Source organism: Lepidochelys olivacea (genome assembly GCF_965140295.1).
Source record: "Lepidochelys olivacea isolate rLepOli2 genome assembly, chromosome: 7".
NCBI classification, from domain to species: Eukaryota; Metazoa; Chordata; order Testudines; family Cheloniidae; genus Lepidochelys; species Lepidochelys olivacea.
Genome location: NC_140417.1, coordinates 98288540 through 98311838, shown reverse-complemented (window position 1 = coordinate 98311838; position 23299 = coordinate 98288540). Strand labels below are relative to the sequence as shown.

General features: G+C 39.8%; 2 protein-coding genes across 5 annotated transcripts in view; both read left to right on the top strand.

The window, feature by feature from the left end:
- The window catches only part of LRRC27 (leucine rich repeat containing 27), a 50664-nt gene extending 43856 nt beyond the window's left edge, over nt 1–6808 (top strand). For all 3 annotated transcript variants that reach the window (XM_084634371.1, XM_084634369.1, XM_084634370.1), the window contains exons 9-11: nt 2199–2350; nt 4641–4767; nt 6577–6808. In XM_084634371.1, the coding sequence (XP_084490497.1) occupies nt 2199–2350; nt 4641–4767; nt 6577–6717 (420 nt within the window). In that variant the 3' untranslated portion in view covers nt 6718–6808. The remainder of the gene's footprint in view (nt 1–2198; nt 2351–4640; nt 4768–6576) is intronic.
- A 12125-nt stretch (nt 6809–18933) lies between these two features.
- Nucleotides 18934–23299, top strand: part of PWWP2B (PWWP domain containing 2B) — a 45820-nt gene continuing 41454 nt past the window's right edge. Inside the window, exons 1-2 of one of the 2 annotated variants that reach the window (XM_084633821.1) lie at nt 18934–19049; nt 21882–22268. In XM_084633821.1, coding sequence (XP_084489947.1) covers nt 22126–22268 — 143 coding nt within the window. In that variant the 5' untranslated portion in view covers nt 18934–19049; nt 21882–22125. Of the gene's footprint in view, nt 19050–19237; nt 19327–21881; nt 22269–23299 lie in introns of those variants that run through there. The other variant, XM_084633822.1, reaches the window with a different exon arrangement.

Here is a 23299-nt window from a genome sequence, read left to right as displayed (position 1 = left end):
CAACTCTTCTGGAACCAAGCCAGTCAGGACAGTGCACTGTCACTGTTGCAGAGATTCCTACACCACCTTGACAAAACCTGGTTCCCATGCAGCCATCCACACTGCCATGCTTGGCATCAGTGGACCTGCAGATTCACCAAGAATCACAATATTCCTTGTTGTTGACTTCTGCACTACAGTCAGCCCCGACTCTATCTAGTAGTGTGGCACCATTAGTCCCTAACACTCTGAAGGCTACAGCACCATCATGGATCTGAGCTATGCATTCTCCTCAGAATCATCTTCAGAACTGGGGGATGAGAAATTCCACCCCACAACATACTTACCCAGACTGTCGCCTTCTTATAGAGGATCCAGACACACCTCACAGGAAAGATATTGGGACCTACAGAATCCAGGCTCCACCAGGGTCTTACCCACCAATGCCCATGTGGCCTTGCTGGGGACCCTGGTCAGCTCAGAGCAACTTCAGCCCCAGAGAGCAACCATGCCACCAGAAAGCTGCCGCCTCCAGAGCACCACACATTGAGATGCCCCACCACCCTTTTCCAGTACCTACACAACCACAGTAGAGGAGGAGGTACTGGCCCCACAAATGAACAACTATAAGACCCATTAAAAGGATGGCCAAGATCCTCCAAATCCCTGTTGAGGCAGTGGAAGAACAGACATATAAACTGACAGACATATTTCAAGGCTCCGCAGTAGGGAAGATGGCCCTCCAAGTTAATGAGGACATTATACATCCAGCCAGAATTTTGTGGCAGACACCTGCTTTGGCACCACCTACATCCCACAGATATCCAGACAAGAAATATCAAGTGCCTTCTATGGGTGCAAAATTATTTTACACGCATCCTATCCCATCCTCCCTTGTAGTCACAGCAGAAAATGAAAAGGCAAAACAATTCAGATCCACACCACAGGAAAAAGAGCCAACGAGCCCAGATTTATTTGGCTGGAAAGCCTACTCCTCAGCAAGCCTGCAATTCTGTGTAGCCAGTTATCAGGCCATATTAGCTGGATATGACTTTTGCATACATACGAGGCTGCTTCCCTTTGTCGACAACTTTTCCCACAACACTTATGAGGACTTTGTGTCACTAGTTAATGAGGGCCAGCTCATAGCCAGAATGAGCCTCCAAGCAGCCCTGGTACAGCAGATATGGCTGCCAGATCAATGGAAATGGCTGCCATCACGCGTTTGGTCATTGTGTTTTTTTTCACACCTCTGAGCGACAAAAGTTTTGCTGACATAAGTACTAGTGTAAATATGGCCTTACTGTGTGCAGTAACTGTAGTTCTTTGAGATATGTTCTCCATATGCACGTTCCGCAACCTGCCCTTCCATCCCCTCTTCCTTGGAGTCCTATTATAAGAGATGCTACAGTGAGAAGGAACTGAACGCCTTCAGAGAGGATAAAGAGTGTATGCATACCCTATAGGTGCTGCTAACCAAAATAACTCAGATCTCTAGTACATAAGGAACCTGCGCACTAGCAGTGGAATTTGCATGTGGACAATACATCTCAAAGAACTCCAGTTACTATACATGGTAAGTAACTTCCCTATATTTTTAGAGACTGAAAGAGCTTTCTTTTATGGATATATGTATACTGTATACTCTACATGTAGAGGAAGATTTTCAGTGCACGCATGGGACTTGGTTGTATCATGAAATTGCTTTACAATGGGAGTTGGGTGCCTTTTGTGTCTTTGAAAATCTCCCTTGCAATTATTTAATTTCCTTATCATAGACAAAATAATCCGTAAGAGATGTTGTTTAAACCAAACCTTTCTTCTCACAGTCTTGATTCTTGGTGCACTGAACACTGTAGATAATCCTCCTCTTGTAGTAATGGAATAATTTTCATAATAAATTAAAAGAGGAGTTAAAAATATGGAAAATGTCTCCACAATATCAAATCAATCCTAAAGATTGTTAGAGAAACCCTCCCTATCAAGCATATTGTTTGTAGGAAAGACTTTGTTGCATTTCTGGTGTCTCAAATAACCACCAGCCACTCAACAAAAAATGTTTACCCATTTTAAAAACATTTTGCAGTGGTGATCACTGGGCATGATTTTAAAAAAATAGCTTTCCACAGACACTTAATCTCAGTACTGAAATAGTTTTTAATTGATGTTGCCTTTCCATGAAATGTGCCCGTCCCATATTATGTTGCACTTTTTTATAGATATCAAAAAGTGCACCATATGCTACTGATAACATCAATTATCACAACACGAGAGAAGGATGTGAAAACCTAAAGAAACGCACGCCTGAAAAAAATGAACATGTGAGAAGAATGTTGAAAGTAAATTCTATAAGAAATGCTGAAGCTGCAAGGTTAGTAACAAATACCATAAACCTTAATATTTGTTCTTAGAAAACACTGTGGGGGCATGCTTCTGTTTTATGAGTGTGAAGATATAAATAGATTGCTTTGCTGTTCCACATAACAGAAACATCTTTCATCTTTATAGAACAAAATTAACTCGAGCTAGTAAAAAATAAAATCTAGTTCTTAACGGCTAAAATTGGTTCATGAAAAGAACAGTTATTCTCTCTTCAAGACTGGATCTGCATCTGAGCTGCATCCATTTCAGAATCCTTCATGTATGGTGCATCTGCAATAGCATGTGGTCATAATAATAATGATATTGTACTAAGGGCTTGTGTACACTTACAGGGCTGCAGCAGCACAAGTGCACTGATGCAGTTGTGCTGCTCTAGCACTTAGTGAAGACACTACCTATACCAACGGGAGAGCTTCTCCAGTCACCGCAGGTACTCCACCTCCCCAAGATGCGGTAGCGAGGATCACTGGAGAAAGCCTCCTGTTAACATAGCACTGTCTACTCAGGGGGTTAGGTTGGTATAACTAGGTCATGGAAAATCCACACCCCTGAGCAACATAGTTATATCGACATAAGTTCCTAGTGTAGACCAAGCTTTATGAACCTATCTTTGTACATGTTAAGGCAATGAATGTGGGTCAGAGAACTGGGCAGGGATTGAATGAAAGTGGTCCTTGTCGTCTGTCATCTGGGCTGAAAGGATCCCAACTAATTGATAGCCAACTCTCAAAAGGTTAAACTGGGATAAAAGTTTGCATGCTTATCTGAATTACTTTGGTCTGGGAACCTGGGTGTTTCTTCTCAATTCCCTCCCTCACTACTGGAAGCCTTCAAGAAGATACAGTTTCTCCTGTTATTCACCACTCTACCCTGGGCATTCAGGCCTTTGTGTTCAGGCAGTTTATGCTGCCCTCTCTTGCAGCAGCATCAACTGAAATGGTAATTTACTCCCAAGAGGGGGTTGAGCCACATACACATATATTCTAATGCTCCTGTATAATAAAACAAAGAAACAATAAAACAATGAAACCAGTGTCATTTTAAAAGTGTGCTATGAAACTAAGCTCCTATAGCATTAAGGTCCTCAGAGTTCTAAAGCCTTCAGTTCTTTTATCTTTATTTAAAAGTTCTTCAAAATAATTTTAATTATATATAGTTACACACCAAAAACTGCATTGCAAAGTCAAGCACTCAAAAATTAGGAAATGGCAGAATTAATATTGCCTGCGCAACTTTAATTGTCCCTCTTATGCATATGCATTATGACAGCCTTCAACTACATAATCACACATTTTTTTTACCCCATGTAACCCCTCCCTCAGTTGGTGCACAGAATGGACAGTGCTCACTAAATGATCAGCTAATTAATAGTTTGTTTTATCCTCGTTGTTCAGAGCGTGGTCCCATGTCTTATCTACTGCACACTATTCAACCCTGCTCTGAAGATAGAATTATTGATTTCCTCATGGGCTGCTATTCGGTGCTCATCACTATAGTATTTCAGTGCTTCACAAACCCGTAATGAATTTGTTTTCTCAACACCATTGTGTGGTGAAGTGTTATTATTAGTTCCATTTAACAGATAGAAAACTGAGCCACAGAAAGATTAAAATCAAAATGCCCACTAATTTTGAGAGTCCAATCTGAGGCACCTACAGCCTGAATTTTCAGAGTACTTAGCATTTCATGGCACTTTACATGTTCAAAGCACAGCTCCTTATGACTTCAGTTGCAGCTGTCAGCGCTTACCCAATCAGACCCCAAGGCCTCAAGCCCAGAAAATGACAAACACAAAGTTATAGGCCAGCTTTAAAAAGTTTTGGTTTAAGTGACTTGACCAGCATTACATAGGAACTCTATGGCAGAGGCAAATTCATTTCTCTAGAGCAGCATTCAACTGCTTGAACTATGAAACCACCCTTTCTATTCCTGCAGTCCTTTGCCTCATTCACTGCACACTTTCCAACTTCTGCAACAAAGGAGACAGGGCTTTTGCAGACAACAGCCTACATAACCCTGATTCATCCTCAGAGACCATCCATCCTGTGTGCTGAATGAGCTGGGGCCCTGTGGAATAAAATAGTATGTGATTACGTAATTGAAGAGTATAACATAATGCAGTCGCACAACTCCATATTAACCAATGCAAAGAGAACTGAACTTTTGTTTTTGTTCCCCTGGATTATGTTTAGATGCAGCAAAGGTTTAAAAAGTTTTCTGGTTCTTTTATATTAATTGAACCTTTGCACTTCCAATCTATTTTTATCCTGTTTATTCAGACCCTTCAGAGTAAAAGAATTGGAACAACGCATCAAACAACATACACAAATGATGAAAGAAAGAAGAAAAAAGTCAAAAGGGACACCCCAAGAGGAAATGCAGAGAGCAAAACAAGACTTTGAAATTGTAAGTGTCATAGCTTCATTTTGACTTAATTCAGTCATTGGTTTAATTTGATTTTTCATTAATTTGATCAAATCCTCAGGCACCAAACGCTTTATATTAAAAATACTAATTTCACATTTGACTTTGGTCACTTTAATTAAGATTATTATTGCATAATTCAATGATTGTGTATAGAAAGTTGCAGTTTCATTAAGATTGATGCTAAAATCTTGAACAAGATAGAGGAAAGAGTCCAAGAAAGACATAATAGATGGTAAAAGGTGAATGCAACTACAAGTGATGCAGATATTTTAATATTATAAGAGCTACCATGTGCTGTGCAAGTTGCTCTATGATTGTCATGTTTCAGAGTAACAGCCGTGTTAGTCTGTATTTGCAAAAAGAAAAGGAGTACTTGTGGCACCTCGATTGTCATGTAGCTATAAAGGTGAAATCCAAAATTTTCAGAAATGGGAACCTACAGTTAAAATATGGACTTAGAAGTCCATATTTAGACATCTAAATAAGTGGCCTGATTGGTTAGGTAATATCACATTTTAGCCAAAATCAGAATGAGATGCTTCATGATAAAATAGGCCTCTATTTTTCATTTAGACTATTGTATTTTTTAATTTGTTTTCTGTATTCAGTAAAATCCAGCAGTTCCAAATCAATTCTTTAACCAGTGACTGATTCTGCAACTGCAGGCTAGGCGAATCCAGATTGTCTGTTTGTTCATTTATGTGAGGGATTGCTATATGCTGATTTAAATCAAATAGTTCATTTTCCAAGTTTCTATATATATTTAGTTTAATTTTTTATAGGTTTTTATAAGATTTTTTAAAAGACTATTTTGGAATAGACTGCCAAGGTCCCAATCCTGCAAAGATTTGCACATATACTTCACTATAAACTTTGTAGATTAAGTGAGTGCATAATTCTTTGCAAGATGAGAGTCTAAGGGCATGTCTACACTTACCTCCGGAGCGATCGATCCAGCAGGGGTTGATTTATCCCATCTTCCCTCCCACCCCCCAATGTAGACCAGACCTAAGAATTTGTGAAACCTACAGATGTATTACACTGGCATATTAAAACCATCCATTTCATTACACTTTACAAAATTCAAGATGTGCTTAACAGCAAAAGGGAAGAAAATGTTATCAAAAAGTGAAGTACTATCTTTAAAGAATGAAAAACTTTATGAAGATTTATAACATCTACCATGAATTTCCTTCAAAATTCAGGATTTACTACAATTTAAAGAATAATATATATGTAGGAATATGAATCCTGCTTTTTCTTATACTGGCAAAGGAGTAAATGTATGTATCAGTGTGAGGATTAAAATACCTAGAAATAACGTTTATTGTTAACAGGAATCATGCATATCATCATAGGCCTGATTCTCAGCCATAGCCTCTATTTGTGTGCATGCAAAATTGCCTATGCACATACTTGCACCCACACTTTGCAGGTGCAAAAACCTGTATGCACTCGTTTGAACTTGCCTAATGCAAGCACAAACTTAAATATTAGAATTCACATCTGCAAATCCATGTTTGACTTTTGTGGTTGCAAACTCTGAACACTGGCACACAAGCCATTTTTAAAGTGTATACACAGGTGTTCTACCTGCGAAGTGTAGGTGCATGGATGTGTGTATGCAGTTTTGCATGCACACAAATGGAAAATGTTTAGATACCCTGCTGAAGACCTGGCCCGAAAAATCTATGCAGTTCCTTCTTCGGTTAAATATATAATATAATTCAGATAAATTAGACTTTTTAAAAACTTTTTCTGGTGATTTTATTTCATTTTTTATCATAGGCTGAAAAGCTTCAGGCTGAGCTAGCACAAGTCAAACAAGAACTTCAGCAGGAGTATCGGTTTACTGCCTTCACAGGCGAGCCTGTTCCTGATTCACCGAGAATGCAGCCTCAGAATATCTTTTCTACCATGAAATTTTAATTGCCTGAAATTCTTTCAAGAACATTTGTCTTACAGTATCCATCTGTATTGGAAAGCTCCTTTTCAGTAGGCTTTAGAAGTGCTCCTTTTATTACCTATTTTTGTTGATTGTGTTTAACAAAGTTTTAAATTAGAATGATAATAAATCATTCTATCTTGCCCACTCAACTAACATAATTTCAGTAGATTTATAGTTACACGGTTATAAAGTGTTTTGGGTGTTATATTGTGTTTCTTTTACTATTTCTTTTTGACCTTCTTAAGATCCCATTCTGCAATTTTTACTCAAACAAACCACCTGTTGAAATATGCTTCAGTTTAAGTTTTGCCTAGGTGGGAATTGCAGAATGTATCCTTTACGTTGTACATTATTTGAGGCAAGAAACTTTTTCTATTTGTATGTTTATGAAGTTAAAATACCATGACCACCTACAGTGCTATATACATTAATAATGTAAAGAATAATGTATCCCCAACTACGCACTGTATCTTAAGGCTGCGGTTGCATCAGGGGATTCTGGTGTCATAGCCACCACATGAGTAATTGTCATAGTGCAGCTCTGCTATCTAAGGATACTTTTCAAATGCAGGAAGATCCTGGGCACTAGAAATATGATTGTTTGTTTGTTTTTCTTCAATGAATAAAACATTTAAGTATTTTATTTTCAACTTTCTTTCCCCTAGGTGGCATCACTTTCTGTCTCCAGCACAGTGATATAGGGCTTGGATCCTGTTTGCAGACAGTGGGAGCTAACAGCTCCAAAAGTGATCAGCTGCAGCTGGAGGGAATGTGCTGCCTGCTGCCCTCTAGTCCAGGAGGGAGATCCAGATGTTGGCAAGGCAAGGGAACCACTGAAGGAAGCAGGAGAAGGAGAAGTGTTGGGAATATTCTGCTATAGCTAGTGACCCCCCTCTTCCCTCCCCCCCACCTCCCCCCATTTGAATGAGTGGAGAGGAGACAGGAAAAGACTGGAGGAAAGACTTCTAAAAGAGCATTGTAGCCAGGAATAGAAAGCAGCTGAGCAGGAAGCCAAGAGTATAGCAAGAGTAGGGGAGAAGAGCACTTCTGTATGGGAGATAGGTGGGATAGTGATTGGGATAGGGAGGACAAGGGACAACCAAACAAGCCAGCTGTAGAGAGGTAAGGAAGAAGGGAGTAGGGCTGGAGTCAGTCCTTTTGAAGGGATCTATTATCAATCAATTCCTTCCCCAATCTCCCAGCAGTTGTGTCTGTAGTACCCCAGCAAATTCCTCTAAGTAGCTCCCTTGCTTTGTCAGGGTCTGGATCACCCTGCTAGTGAAGGGGAAGCAAGTGACAGATTATCTCAGGCTGCTGCTAAATGCCTTCAGAGCTGTCATCCTCTGAAATCTAATCCCTTCAATATCAGGCTGCAGCCAGAAAGTGGGGCCTCCCAAAGGAGAGAAAGAGAAAAGGTAAAAATAAAACACTTGAGCCTGAATCACCACAGTGTGACACCAATTGTATAGGAGTGTTACTCCATTGAAATCTGTGGAGTTACCTAGATGTAACACTGGAGTCACGCACTAGTGTATGAAGACCTTCTGCCTTTCTTTTCAAAGCAAAATCCCCATTATTTATTGTACTAATGCCCAGGAGTCTCCTAAATGTAGAAGTCTTTAGTATTTAAAATGGTGCTAATGACCCTTTAATATCACGAGAACCCCAGAAGGAAACAGTGAATAATTTCTGAACATTATGTCTGTTATTTCATTTTATATATTGAAATACAAGTCTTCCCTCCCTGTCTGGTCTTTGGCTTCTCCCCTCTCAGCCTCCTCTCCTTGTTTCTGGAGTCATTTGTCTTTCTGCTGCACTCCATGCCTCTCTGGGGTTTTTCACCTTTCTCCAGCTTGAGGGTGTAAATTTAAAACTTACCTGAACTCCAAATGTCTGTGATTACAGTTTGATTGAAATATGGCCTGCTACTGGGGCACAAAATCAGGGTCATGAAACAGCTCTCTGGTGGCAGGAAGCGGTGCTAGATGGGGAAGAGTTGAATTCACGGTTGGTGGGAGGAGTGGTTCCTGTGGGGAAAATGAGGTGCAAACCTGTGGGGTATCCTGTAGAGGAATTTTTTTTCGAGGAAGAGGATGGAGAGGACAGAGAGGAAAGGGTTGCTAGCAAACAGAATCCAGGAGTGGCTGGTATTGCTGGTACTTCAGAATATGTGGCCCAGTTTGATCATGTCTTAATCTGCTCCTGGATACATACAGTTTTACGTGTTCGTATTTTGGAATCAAATACTGATTAATAATAAGGATTCAATACCTACTGAGTCAAGTTCTGCTCTCACACAAGTGTACAGTCCAGAGTAACTCCCTTAGGGTATGTCTACACTACCTGCTGGGTCGGCGGGCAGCAATCGATCCAGTGGAGGTCGATTTATCACATCCAGTCTAGATGTAATAAATCGACCCCGGTGCTCTCCCTTCGACTCCTGTATTCCTCCACCATGAGAGGCACAGGTGGAGTTGACGAGGGAGCGGCAGCAGTCGACTCACCGTAGTGAAGACACTGCGGTGAACAGGTCTAAGTACATTGACTTCAACTACGTTATTCACGTAGCTGAAGTTGCGTAACTTAGATCGATCCCCCTGCAGTGTAGACCAGGGCTTAGTTTCAATGGAATGTCTCTGGATTGGCGCTGTTGGAAATGAGATTGTAATTTGGCCCATTTTTTTGTATGACTGCTAACACTGTAAAATGTTGTTTAATCATTCTGTTCACTGTTTCCATATATACTAAATGTGTAGCAATGTACAGTTAGCCGTTAAAAACGCTAACATTGAAGAGAAAATACAAAGCACTTGTATACTAATCACTTAAATATAAAGTGATCATATAAAGTCAACACAATTATTTTTACCTGAGCACTAGTTATTTTTAAATTCAAGACTATTATTAAAATAATTTGTTCTTCTAAATACACTTATAGTTCATACTGTAATCTTAAATGACATTGCCTAAATAAATTGCATTAGTGCATAAAGATGTATAAGAGTTTGGGTCTGGCCAGATTATTTAAATGGCTAGTTTACTGTTGTTGTAAAATCTGCATTGTAAGCTGTTTTGCTCAGTGCAGCATACACTTGCCTCTGCACCCAGTCACTATTTTGGCTGGTGCAAGGGTGGGAAAAGGCCACAGCTCCACCATCATTCTGCCTTTCCCTGCCTTCTCTGAAGATGCTAGCACCAGTTGTGACACTGGCTACTGCCAAGCACAATACCAGCACTCCCCTTGTGCAAATGGGGAAAACCCCTTGTGCCCTCTTTCCACTCTGCACAGTCTTAATTTGCACAAACATTATGGGCCAAATTTGTCTCTTGTTTGTCCATCTTTTTAATAGAAATGTCACTCAATCTACTGTCAGTTGCATTGATGTAGATTCAGTGTAAATAAAGTCCATAGAGTTGCTTTGAATGTACATGAGTGGAACTGAAAGTAGAGGTTGTTTTTTTATCATTTGTTTGAAAGCTTGGATTTTATAAAAAGGGGACAAAAGAATAAAATATCTTGATACTTGAAACTTATGTTTCCTCTGCATCAAATTTCAGTGAGATAACATCAGCATTGTTTAATTTATAGTCTCTTACTTTTGTTGTCCCAGGAATTATGTAAATATCAAGTCTTGTAAGTAGACTTCCAGTGAATGTGGAACGTCTTGCTTTCAATGATACTTCAGAAGGTTGTTTTCCTTCTGCAGTTCACTCTGGATTTCTCTGTCCTTGATAGTGTCAATATTCTTCTTTATGTTTTCACATTGCTGTCAATGTATTTTCAAGGTTCTGAAGATCAACAGGAAAGTCAAGGCTGATTGTCTGAAATCTATAAACTGTCCTCTAGGTACTATGGTTAGCACATAAAGTGGTTTCCACACTAAATAAATACCAGGTCAATGCCATTTTTTTCAATTTTTCAATTTTAAATCTTGCCATTTAAATTAACAGAGAAGAACCTTGAGCAGTGAAGGTAAACTTTTGCTACTTTATTTGGGCAAGTCTCTACATGAAACTGCCCTTAATCTTTAAAAAGTGAAAGTCAGAGCCCTATTCTGCAGTCCTCAGTGAAGCAAAGTTCTCATTGCCTTCAAAGAAACTTTATTATGAGCATACTTTCAACTGTGTAGATTAGGTCTAAATGTGATCTTGAATAAACTGGTATGAGCTTATTAAAAGTATACCTAATATTTGTAAAGGGTGATCAATAGTTCAGACAAGTCTTACTTCAGTGGGTACTTTTCAAAATTTAGAAAAATGTAAGGTAAATATAGAATTGAAAAGAACAGAATTATGAGAGTGTAGAGTTTGATTAACACCAAATGTGGGGGTGAACTGCCTTTTGAGAAGTTCTTGCTCATATCCAACATGCAGATGCAAGCCATCATGGGAGTGAGGAAGTCCAGAGTCTAATTCTGGCTCTGTCACCAACTTGCTATGTGTTACTTTGCAGCCACTTCTCTCTATAAATGGAGATAGCTGTACTTATCTACCACAAGGTGTGGTGAGGATAAACAAATGTTTCTATTATTCTTTCAATATGTAAAACCCTATAGCATTGATTACTAATAGATTGTACAGAGTTAGAGTGATTGACAAATTTGGATTAGGAAAAAAAACTTCTCTTTAGGGCACATTTAAGAAAGGAACCTAGCTTCGTCTTTTGTTTGTTTGTTTGTTTGCCCTCCCCCTTCTTTGAAGCACTGAGCCAGGATCACAAATTAGGTGCAAAATGACATATCTCACAAGATCTATTTCTTACATTTTCAGGTGGACTGGTGTAGGTGGACTTTAGGCATTCTTGCCTTGCATGTTATGTGCAGCTTAAAAGGCTTTAAAAGTTATCAAAGAGAGGTTTGTCTTGCGTGGTTCTCTTCTGGATCAATAATTCTGATTAATGGGAGGTAGAGACTCAGCAGTGTTTTTCATTTGATTTTGAACAAATATAAATGAGATTATTTATTACTGTGTGGGTTCTATTTGTATCTTCTCTGACATTTTCTGCTTAAACAGAAGTGAATTCATATTCTCTTATTCCCTTTTCAGGAGTACCAAATCTCCAAGGGGGATTGTGGGAAAGATGTGCTAGCACAAAAATGAATCATGTTCTGTCTTTGTACGGGCAGCAAAGAGTGGTCAGTTCAGGCGGTGATGATGGTTAGCAGAGATGCAGTTTGGTGCACTAATAACCATTTTGGACTTGTAATTCATTCCTACAAATTGAAAAATACTCATTTCTGGGGATATGGCAAAACAGAAGTAGCACCTCTGACATAAGTGCTGGAACTAGGGATGCTGTCGTACCCCCTGGCTTGAAGTGGTTCCTTCATATACAGGATTTACAGTTTGGTTCAATGGCTCTCAGCACCCCCACTATACAAATTGTTCCAGCATCCCTGACCGCTCTCACAAAGATAAACAAGTACTTAAGGAACCAGACTACACTACACTTTGACTTTCAAGGTCTTTTATGACTGTGCATAAAACAAGCTCTGATCCATTCATTAAACCTCTCTTTTTTTTTTTTTTTTTACCATATTTAATCTTACCTGTGGTATTTCTATTGTAATTTCTATATAAGTTTCAGGTTTTCTGTCTCTTTACAAATATAATTATAATTATAATTACATCTGGAAAAACTGTTAAAAGAATGTTAAGGTTGCAAAGTAAAACATTCAAAAGTTAGGAAATGCCAGATTAAAGGTTCTCTGTGCAAGGTTAATTCAGCCCACTTGTACATATGCATTACGATGCAATCTTTAATTACATGATCACATGCTATTTTTACACAGGACCCTGCCTCATTCAGTAACTTTGTAGCTGGTTAGTCAAGATTTCTTTCATCTTCAACATTCAATTTATAGCCCAGGCCTTATTTAACGTACATCGCATGGTTTGTTGGGGATATAAATGTTCCCCACATGGTTTGTTTGCAATCAGTCATTGCAAGAATGTGTAGTGCATGAAAGCCAGAAAGTGAAACTAAACAGAAAGATGAAATTGACTAATCTACTTTCACTGTGAAAGATGAAGTAGAAGATGTAATAGTCTTGGGGTTCATTAAATAACAAACTAGTGAAGGAGAAAGGAATAAAACTTTAATAAAACAAACTGGAGAGCTTGTGCAGTGAGCTCCTGCACACAGACATGTGGTCTTCCCACTACCCTTCCTCTTCCCTGCCTGCCTCCAGGACACATCTCCAAATTCCCATACTCACAACACAGTCCCTTATGAAGGAGTGTCTCTAAATTATAATCTTCTACAAACATATCTCCACAGCAGAAGTAAAAAAACAAATAACAAAATGCACACAAAAAATAAAGTAGATTTTTAAAATTATTTCACTGTAATAATAGTGTAACGTTTGTTTGGTTTTGAGTAACTCAGGTAATCCTGGCCCTGTTGAAGTCAATGGGAGTTTTACTATTGATTTTAATAGGGCAGGATTTCACTCTGTTTGTCGTTTTGAAAATACTGGAACAAATTCTTAGCTCCTCTTCCGGCTGCTTTTTGTTGTTCAACTGGTGCAAAGCAGCTGGAAAGCTGCCCTAACAGGAACATAGAGGAATTCCCGAGGAGGCATAAATCTGGTATAATTGGCTCTACACCTCTTGCTCTTGGACCCCAAATATAGAGGGTGTGTTGGTGAAGGAGAACTTGGCATTCCAGTGATCCTTTTCTGGCAGAGCAATCCCTAGGGCAGGGGTAGGTAACATATGGCACGCATGCCAAAGGCAGCACACGAGCTGATTTTCAGTGGCACTTACACTGCCCGGGTCCTGGACACTGGTCCAGGGGGCTCTGCATTTTAATTTAATTTTAAATGAAGCTATTTAAACATTTTTAAAACCTTATTTACTTTACATACACCAATAGTTTAGTTATATACTATAGACTTATAGGAAGAGACCTTCTAAAAACATTAAAATGTATTACTGGCACGCGAAATCTTAAATTAGAGTGAATAAATGAAGACTCGGCCCACCACTTCTGAAAGGTTGCCGACCCCTGCCCTAGGGACTATTACTCTTGGAGTAACTGAGAGCAGACCTTAGGCTACACTAATTTACACTTAGGGCCAAACAGCCTCCAGCTAGCACTCAGATGAGAAGAGTGGTAAAATAGCTTAGAGCAATGTTTTCCCCTCACTCCCTTTGGATGCTATGCCAATCACAGCTCAATCAGACCCATGGATCTGACCGGTCATATTTAACCTACGGTATTTCTCTCTAAATGTACTTTGCTAAAGGGGATGCATATAACTCTCCCAGTGTTATTATTTATTCGAGTTGGTTGTACTGCTAACATTGGATTATCGTTTGTGTGGTACTGATGTTTTATTGCTGTTTATTGTTAGTATGCCATGAGGCTGATCAATAGATGCATTATATAGATATGAAATAAATAAGAATATTGTGGAAGCATGATTTCCCCTCTTTGACGTCTGAAGTTTTGGCAACAGCTGGTTTTGATGCATCCAGAGGAATTATCATCATTGAGCCTGGACATATGTTTGGATCCCTGGAATTTAAAGGGCCAAGGATTAAACTGCCATACACTACTTTGGTGATAATTATCTCTACAGGATTCCAGAACTGGAAACAACATGAAGTGATTCATGTCCATATTTAATTTAACAGCTCACTTTATGAAAGAGAAATGTCCTCCTAAACAATGAGCACATTTTCATGGCTGTCTTCTGATTATGACTTTTTTTGGATCACAAATGTGATTTGTATGATGCCTAATCCATTTCATTATCGCATAAACCACCTTTCCTTTTAATGTCTCCAGGTTTTCAATAGCTGGCTGGGCAAAGGTCCCAGCAGTCTTTTCCTGTGTATCTGTACAACTGCAGACTGAAATACACAAACCAAATGTACATAAAGCACAGGGGTATATATAAAAGTCAAGTAAATAAAATATACTCAATATCACTCATAGACCAACATTTTGAATCCTGGTGGCCTAACTCCCAGGATCAGGCCTCAACAACAACAAGAATTCTCTGACATAGATTTATAAACATAATCAATTCCAGAAATTTCAAACTTGGGTGACTAAAGTTAGGCTTCTAAAATCCGTATTTAGGCACATAAATAAAAATCCGGATTTTTACAGGATGCTGGACACCTCCAGCTCCCATCCGGCCACATTTATTTAGACATCTATCAACTGAGGAGCCTATGTACTTGCCCCATGTACTTTTTCATATATTTGGCAAAGTACCTTTTTTAGTTCAGCTGAATAAGTTTATGCTGAATACTTTGAAGATACTTTCTTCTTAAGTATTATTAATAATTGGAATCTGCCTAATCATTTTAATATATAACTTTATAATCATTTTAATGTCCAATGTGACAAACATTTTGCTGGGTTTGTCTATTTTAAACAGCTTAAATTTGGAACACTGCTAAAGATGAACTTGGACATAAAACTTATTCCTTTAATTCTCAAGTCTATTGTCCAGTTAACTGTTTGCTTCTGCTTTGGACTGTAGAATTAATCTGCACTGGTTTGACTACTTGGTGATGAAATGCCAGAAATATTACAAGAAGCTACTGTCATTATGTGCCAACATTTCTACACTGTTTTATGCTGCAAAGGTAGCTTTCCAGATGCTGAATATTAACTGACTCCGCTTTAGATCAGGTTATTAAATCTGCTCCGCCATTTTTCCTTCCCTGGACAGCATTGGCGTTGGATTACATCAGTATGCTTCACTATATATGATGATATATCACATGAATACATCATTAAAGTGACAGCTTGTTCTGATGATGAATTATCAGTGTACATTATGTATTTCTCACAAGAAGCTTCAGTGTGGAGAAAAGCAAATCCAGTAGTGGATTTAGCTAGAGATGAAAAGCATGTGCTAAGGTGCTTTTATGGTCCCAAATGCTGGGGACCATGTAGATATAGACTGTGCAATAATACCAATATGCTGTAATTTGCTGTTATGTGCATCTGTGTACTGAGAGGACACTGATATCTTTTAAAGTCATAAGATTCTGCCAATAATGTTGCCAGTCTTATTTGTTCTGTGGTGTTTGTCCAGTCAAAGTGCAAAGGAAGAAATGACTCTAAGGGTATGTCTGCACTGCCATTAGACACCTGCAGCTGCGCCACGCCAACTGACTCAGGCTCAAAGGGGTTGTGCTTAAGGGGCTGTTTAATTGCGGTGTAGCCATTTGGGTTCAGGCTGGAGCCTGGGGCTCTCGGACCCTGCACTGTGGGAGGGTTGCAGAGCCTGCACCCCAAGCCGGAACATCTACCCCACCATTAAACAACCCCTTGGCTTGAGCCCCGCAAGCCCAAATCACCTGACACAGGTCAGCCATGGGTGTCTAATTGCAATGTGGACATACCCTCGGAGCAAGCTTCACCATCTCACCATCTTTCCTGGTAGAAATACTACTACTCTTATGTAGTGCTTTTCACAGCACTTTACATGGTAGCTCAGTATCATTATCCACATTTTACAGAGGGGGGCCTGTGGCACAGACAGGGGAAATAATTTACCCAAGCACCTAGCACGCTAGTAGCAGACCTGGGAAAAGAACCCAGGTTCTTTATCAGTAAATTTTTCTCCAGACATTGTTGCCAAAGAGGTTCTTTATTCTGAAGTGCTTACAGAAGGTTGAAAGAAGGGGCCCACTGTCTCTCTCCTTCTGTTGTTGTGGGGTTTTGGAATCCATTCTGAGCATAAACTTATTAGCCATAACCCTGCCACTTCCCAGTCTGCCCACAGTGCCCTTCTCTGCATGCATCCACCCCAACCCCCGAGTCACCCCAGGCCATGCCAATGGGCCCACTGGCTGGCCAGCCCAAGCCCTGGGCCAGCCCAAGCCACCCCAGTTGGCCCGACCCCCACTGGCCAGCCCAAGCTGCCCCGGCTGGCCCAGACCCTGGCCACCAGCCGAACTCCAGACATGGCTGGAGCTGAGCCTCTGCTGGCTTCGGGGGGGCGAAACATGGGCAGGGCCACAGGCTGGGTCAGGGAAGGCTAAGCCTTCCCTCACCTATGATACCCACCGCTGCTACTCGAGTCTCTCAACCTGGCCTCTGAGCCTTGCTGCCACAGGTTGTGTGTAGACATACCCTCAGAGTCTGAGTTTTCACTAAGTTTAAGCTGTTAAGGGAAAGAAATTTAGTCAGGCCACTTAAAACTCTTTGCTTTTTTTAATACCTATTTAATTTGTTAAAAAATGAATTAACAGTGGCTCCTATTGTTTCGGCTACCTATCCCATAAAGGAGCATAACTGCTTTTTTATTTATCCTGGATGAGAAGCGGCTGTTATGCTTACATGCTTCAACAAGGTTTCGCCCAACCCTCAGCATTACAGGCCTACCTCTGCCTGCTCTTACACCTCTCCCAGGTTCTCCAGCCAAACCAGAATTTAAACTCCGCATATTTCTAAGTTAAAAAAATTGGAGAGAAAAATTGTGCTTATCAAACAAACAAAAATTTTTCAGGCCTTCATACATCATAGAAAAGCAAAAAGAGGGCACAGGAACAATTTTTAAAAAATCTTTTACATGTCACCTTTAAAAGTGACTTTTTTGTGTGTATTATAAAAATGGAATGATTAAACAGGAACAATAATAATTTTCATTCCTAAGGCACCTACTATACAAGGATCTCAAAGCACTTTACAAATGGTAACAAATTAGATGAGGTAGATAAGTATTACTATCCCCATTTTACAGGTGGGGAAGCTGAAACACTGAGATGTAAAGTGCTTTACACAGGTCATAGAGGAGACCTCTGGCAGAGCTAAAGAACCCACATCTGCTGACTCCCATTCCTGTGTCCTAACCACAAAACCATCTTTCTCATTCATACTATTTACTGCGAAACACAAGCGTATAAATCAGATGTATGCAAATGAGAATTTATTGTGTAGAAAACAAAAGTGAGAGTAAAAAAACTCTAAATAACCCAGATGACTCACCCCAAGGGACTCTTCCTACTTGTATATTTAAGCATGTGCATAAGGATTTGCATAGGAATGGAGCCTAAACTTCTTCATTTCTGTATCAAATTGCAACACTTTTAACAAGACTCTGGTTACCTTTTTATCAACTACACTGGAAAAAAAGGAACAATACTAGAGGAGTTTCCATGTCTAATCAACTGCTTGCCAGACTAACTGAAGGATTCTTTGGTTAAAAGGAAACTATAATGTTAAAAGTCATATAAATAACCCGTGCCTGCTGTATGTTACTAATAAATTCTTGGACTATTAAACTGGTGGCATTTAGAAGTCTAATTTGTTTCACTATTTTAGCTCTTTATTTTTTCATTTCTCAGCTTGGGCAATGAAAATAAAGTATTAGTTTCACTTTCTGATTTTCTCACAGTGGAACAATGCTGCGGTGCAGAAAAATTGTTTAAAAAAGCAGCTCCGATTGGAATTTGAAGAAAAATCATAGAAACGTTTCTACTGGTTTTAGTTTTACAATGCATACATTGAGGGTTAAATCAGATGAAGCAAGCAGTATGTATGTATTGAACAGCTATTATGGTCCATTTTTAACCTAGCAAGTAAACTGTATGGTTTTATATACTTTGTATCCATTTGCCCACTGTTTCACTCTTACTTCTGCGCAGATCAGAGGACTGCAATAAACAGAATTTTTTAAAAAAATCTTCAGTACCTGCTTGTGACAGAAATATAATATGAAAATTGGAGCTGTATTTTTAACCTGCGGGAAAGCCGTAACCTCTCGGCTCAAAACATGTTTTGATAGTTTTCTACCTCAGGTTAGGCACCCCCTCCCACCACCACCAACTTCAAAATCGTCTCAAATGCTTCCAAGACCAGCAGTTTAATGCCTTTCATTGGGAGGCTGCCTGCCAAAACCGAACCACAGCCTCATTCCCTAGAGACTACTGCTAACATCTCCCGCTCTGTTCCAGCAGAATTTAGCTACCAGCCTTCTCCTCCGCAGGGAGATGGCTGTTGCTCCGCTGTGACCAGTGGGGCTGCCTGCCATCTTTGAGGAGGGAGCTCAAGAGGACCCAGAACGGAGGAATGTGGTTGAGTCAAGGTGGCTCCTGCAGCAGCGCTCGCTGCCCCGCCAATCCTGGCGCGCCACTGAAGCTTGTCAGACGCAGCAGCCGCTACAGTCCCTAAGGCGGGGGCGGGGCTTCCCCGCCCGGAGCCGCCGGAGAGGTCAGTCCTGGGGAGCGAACGCCGCATTTAGCCGCTAGAGGGTGCGTGTTGGAAACGGAATGCCACATAGTAACCTCTCTAAATTGTCAAACACTGTAATTGTTAAAGGGCTGGAGACTGATCGCGCAGGTAACGTGAGCCCTGGACTTTTCTCTTATTTTCAGTGCCTTTGCAGCGATTCTCATTTCTTAGGTTTTAATCCTGTTTTGGATTTTTGTTTTGCTTTGGGTTTGTTTTTCCCTCGCGCACCCCCCCCCCCCTGCTTTTGGCTGCTCCTTTCCGTTTAGATCCTTATTACAGGCGACTCCAGTGCGACTAACTCCTTCTCCTGTTTCTCATGGTCAAACATTGACCAAACAAACTTAATCAAGATTGAAGTAATCGAGTAAACAACAGCAACAACACTGTAAGTTCAGTGAGCCCACAATACAGGTTTATTAATGTGTAACAATGTTCTGTGCATTTGTGGCTCACACCAAAAATGGTTTTAAAGGTATTAAAGAACTGCAGTATTTAGCTGAGGTGTGCTGAAGCTGTTCCTTTTGGATCCCGCAGATAATCCAGTTATTCTGGTTCAGAATTAGTTTTGATTGAACTGTACAGTGTTTTTAAAATTACCTTTATTACTATAAAAAGACAATTTGAGAGGAAACTTTTTAAATAACATTTTTCAATAAGTTTTAAAATAACTTGTTTTAATCTGTTAAACTAAATATAGTATGAAAATATATTTTTCTATCATGATTTTATAATTCTTTAGTCAAACTGATCAGTAAAACACAGATTTTAAAATATCAGCAATGAATAGATGGGTCCAAATAAAAAGAGCCTAAACCTTGACATTTTTTCTTTGACCTAATATACTGTAGAATGTGTTTCATTTATTACTTTAATTATCTTCACTACCAGGGTGCTAGCCATCCTGTAGTTTCTCATTAAAAAGAAAAACTATTGTTTACTTTGCAAACAGGAAGTGCAACTTACTTTTTTAAAAAATATGAAGATGTAATTGGTAATAATCAGGGCCTTCAATGGACTCTTGGAATTTATATGTAATCACAAATTCTTTCCTATGAATGTGAGTAACAGTCTGGTTTCTATTTCACAGCTTTATTAAACTGAACTATTTCTAGTACTATTGAACTTTATATAAAATAAACCATAATGATTATTAGATAATGAAAACAAGAGGTTTCTAACAGCATTGTTGTAGGCATATATAAGTAATGTGATGGTGGGATCTCGGATGGACAGGAAGGGCTGACTGACCTTGGACCCTTTCTGAATGCAGCATTGCTCAGTAAGAAGCAGTTAGCAGTTGTCTTTTCATAGTTACAGTGTATAGGCCAACTAGAGTAACAGTTCTGGAATATTTTAAATCTAGAGTAAGATTTACAACCTATGAGATTCACTCAGCACCCACAACTGGTAGCCTTTGACTGAATATGAAGGGGAAAAAAAGCAGCTTTCACCTTCTTACTTTTAATCTAATGCGCTTCCAGATGAAACTGTTTTTTACTTCCTTGTTGCTTTGCCTTGACAGGCCTAAAAAGGAACCTGAACACTTGCCCATTGAGCTCTTGTTTGATTATTAAAAATAACATTGGTGAATTGCTACTTGAAACAATAATGAAATATATTTCACTTTAAACACATTTTAAAGGAGCCTGTTCAGTGTTGTGAGGACTCCCTCAGGAAAGAAAACATATTTTCCTGCAAATTCAGTGCTATATATAGAAGAGTTCTTTTCTCATGATTTATAGTAGCCACCTTCTAATGCAATAGATTTTTGCTCTACTGTCTGCTAAAAATTCACCTTTTTTAAATGTACCCTAGGTATCTCTTTCTTATTTAAATGAAGAATAAGAACTGATTTAGTTTTTCCAGTACCACAATATATCATTTGGAAAAAGGCATTCTGGAAAACTGAATTTATATCACTTGAAATTAAACTAAAATAATAAATCCAGGTTTCTAAAGGCAGTTTTGCTCATTTGGAATCAGACACCTCATTTGGGATTAATTGTAAAGCAGTTTTTACAATATCTTTTACTTGTGATACACAATGCAAAATGCTTCATCAGTGAGGCATTTGAAATTCATACATAATTTGTTGAAATTTCACTCCTTCACTTACAATTTGACATGTCTGCAGGCTGCAACTCTATAAGAGCAAGCTTTTGAGTTATAAAAATGTACTGATTGACAGGTGCTGAGAAAAGTGAGCTGTTCTCCTGTCCTAGGAAAGCAAATTTAAGGTTGCAGTTAACCCTCTAAATGGATAAAAGTGACTTGCTGTATTTGCATACTTGTCAGCATTTGAATGCCATTCAGACAGCCTTTAAACACCATTGTAATACATTTGAGCTAGGATATCTTTTTTATCTTGTATGGGAACATCTTATTTAGCTTTAAAAAAATAAAGACTGCTTCTTTCCCTCCCACATTATATAGGGACAGTTAACACCTATGGATCAGGAATAAATGATGATGTAGTTTTCTTCCTAAGGAACAATTTGGGCCAGGAAAATTCTTTAACATGTCTAAATAATCAAGATGTAGCCTGGTGAGGATGGTATAATTATGTCCTAGAGGAAAGGGGCAGAAGAGGGAACAATCTTAATCTAGCCTATTAACATATTATTGCATATGGAGTATTCATCCTCCTGGAACCCAGGGAAAAGAGGGTGACTCCCCGATCCTTTCAACGTGCTATGGGCCTGATTCTCCTGCAGCCCAATGTAGCGCAGAGCGGATACGCACTGACCCTTTAACATGTTGTTGCACATGGTGCTGTGAGGGCAGAGCGGAGACCCCTGGACTCTGATGTTACCGATGTGGTATTGTGGGGGAAGAGAGGAGACCCCCTACCAGGCCCCGCCGTGAGCGGCAGTAGCCGCCTTAGTCTTCCTGGCATGCTCTTCTCTAATAATCACCCTGAACTGTAGCCAATTGTTGCAGGATTCGGCCGTGGAACGTTCCCGGGAGGGAAGCATTGTGACGTCAGCGCACCTACTAATCCTCCCAATTGAGGGGGAGCCTGGAGCCATGAGGTCATCGTAGCGGCCGGTGTAGCCATCCGGGCGGCGGCAGCGGCGGGGGAGGGGAGAGCAGAGCAGAACGGGCAGAGGGCCCAAGCGAGGCCGACTGGGAGCCTGCCGCCGCGCTCCAGCTGTACTGAGGCGGACGCCGAGCTCCTGCAAGCATGGAGGAGGCTGAGGCGAAGGAGCTGCAGGTCGGCTCCTGGCTACCCGTGCTGGTGGAGCAGATGGTGAACGACACGTTGGTGGTCACCTTGAGCTGCGGGGAGAGGCGCTTCACTGGGATCCTCCTGGACTGCACTAAAAAGTAGGAGCCCTCAATGCTTTGATTGTTACCCAAAATATTTCCAAGGGTGATGATTGCAACTGAGAAGTTTTTTTCTCTATAGAGTATGGCCTGCTGCTGCACAGAGGGATCAGAGCAGCTGGGGAGGAGGAGGGATTAGGCCATAATCAGATTAAAGAGTTAAGGTTGCATTGCACATTGCAGGTGGGGGAGGGGAGGGGAAAAAGTGGGGGGGGGGGGCGGAGAGTTCTTCTAAAAAAGCAAATTCTGGATTTGGTTTCATTTTCTTTTCAAAAATCCAGCTTGGAAGGAGACTTTCAGAGGGTTGTTATCCAGTTACACTTCAAGATAAATTTGAAAATATTTTTCGGTGACCATCTTAGAAGCTTTGAAAAGAGGAAAAACCTAGTGTGAAAGTATTTAAAAGTAACTCTTTTTATGGGCATAGGTTACTAGAAAAAGTCTGGCCCCCATCAAGGAGGGGAATTGACCAAATCTGTTTAAGTGCCTTCACTGTCCCAGAGGCTGCTTGTAGAGTTAACGTTTTGTTTAGGACCAGAAACTGCACATTTGTCAAGAAAAAGGTTTTGTTGAATAAAAATATTAGAACTTGATAAAGTTCTTTTTAATGATGTTACGACTGTGTAGTAAGTCTGGGTGTGCTGGGTAGTGGTATGATGTCAGATACTGCCATAATTATAGACTTTCTTTCTTTGTTCAGGAATACCATATGCTTCAACAGCTTTATCTTCTGGGGAAACTGACCTGTTAATTTTAATAATGCAAAAATAAAAAGGGTATGGACATATTAGTCATGGGTTTTCTAGAATATTATACAAAAATGATCAGTTTAAGTAAAACACTTTATTTGCCATGTATTTGGAACTAATATGCTTAGTACAAATTATTAGTGTGGTAGCAAGACTCTGATGAGTATATAAGCATACAATGGTGGAATACTTTTTATGTGCTTTGAGTTAACACATGCTGTGCATTTGCTATGTAATTGCAAAACTGTAACAAACGATCTGTTAGACATAATGAAATGTGTA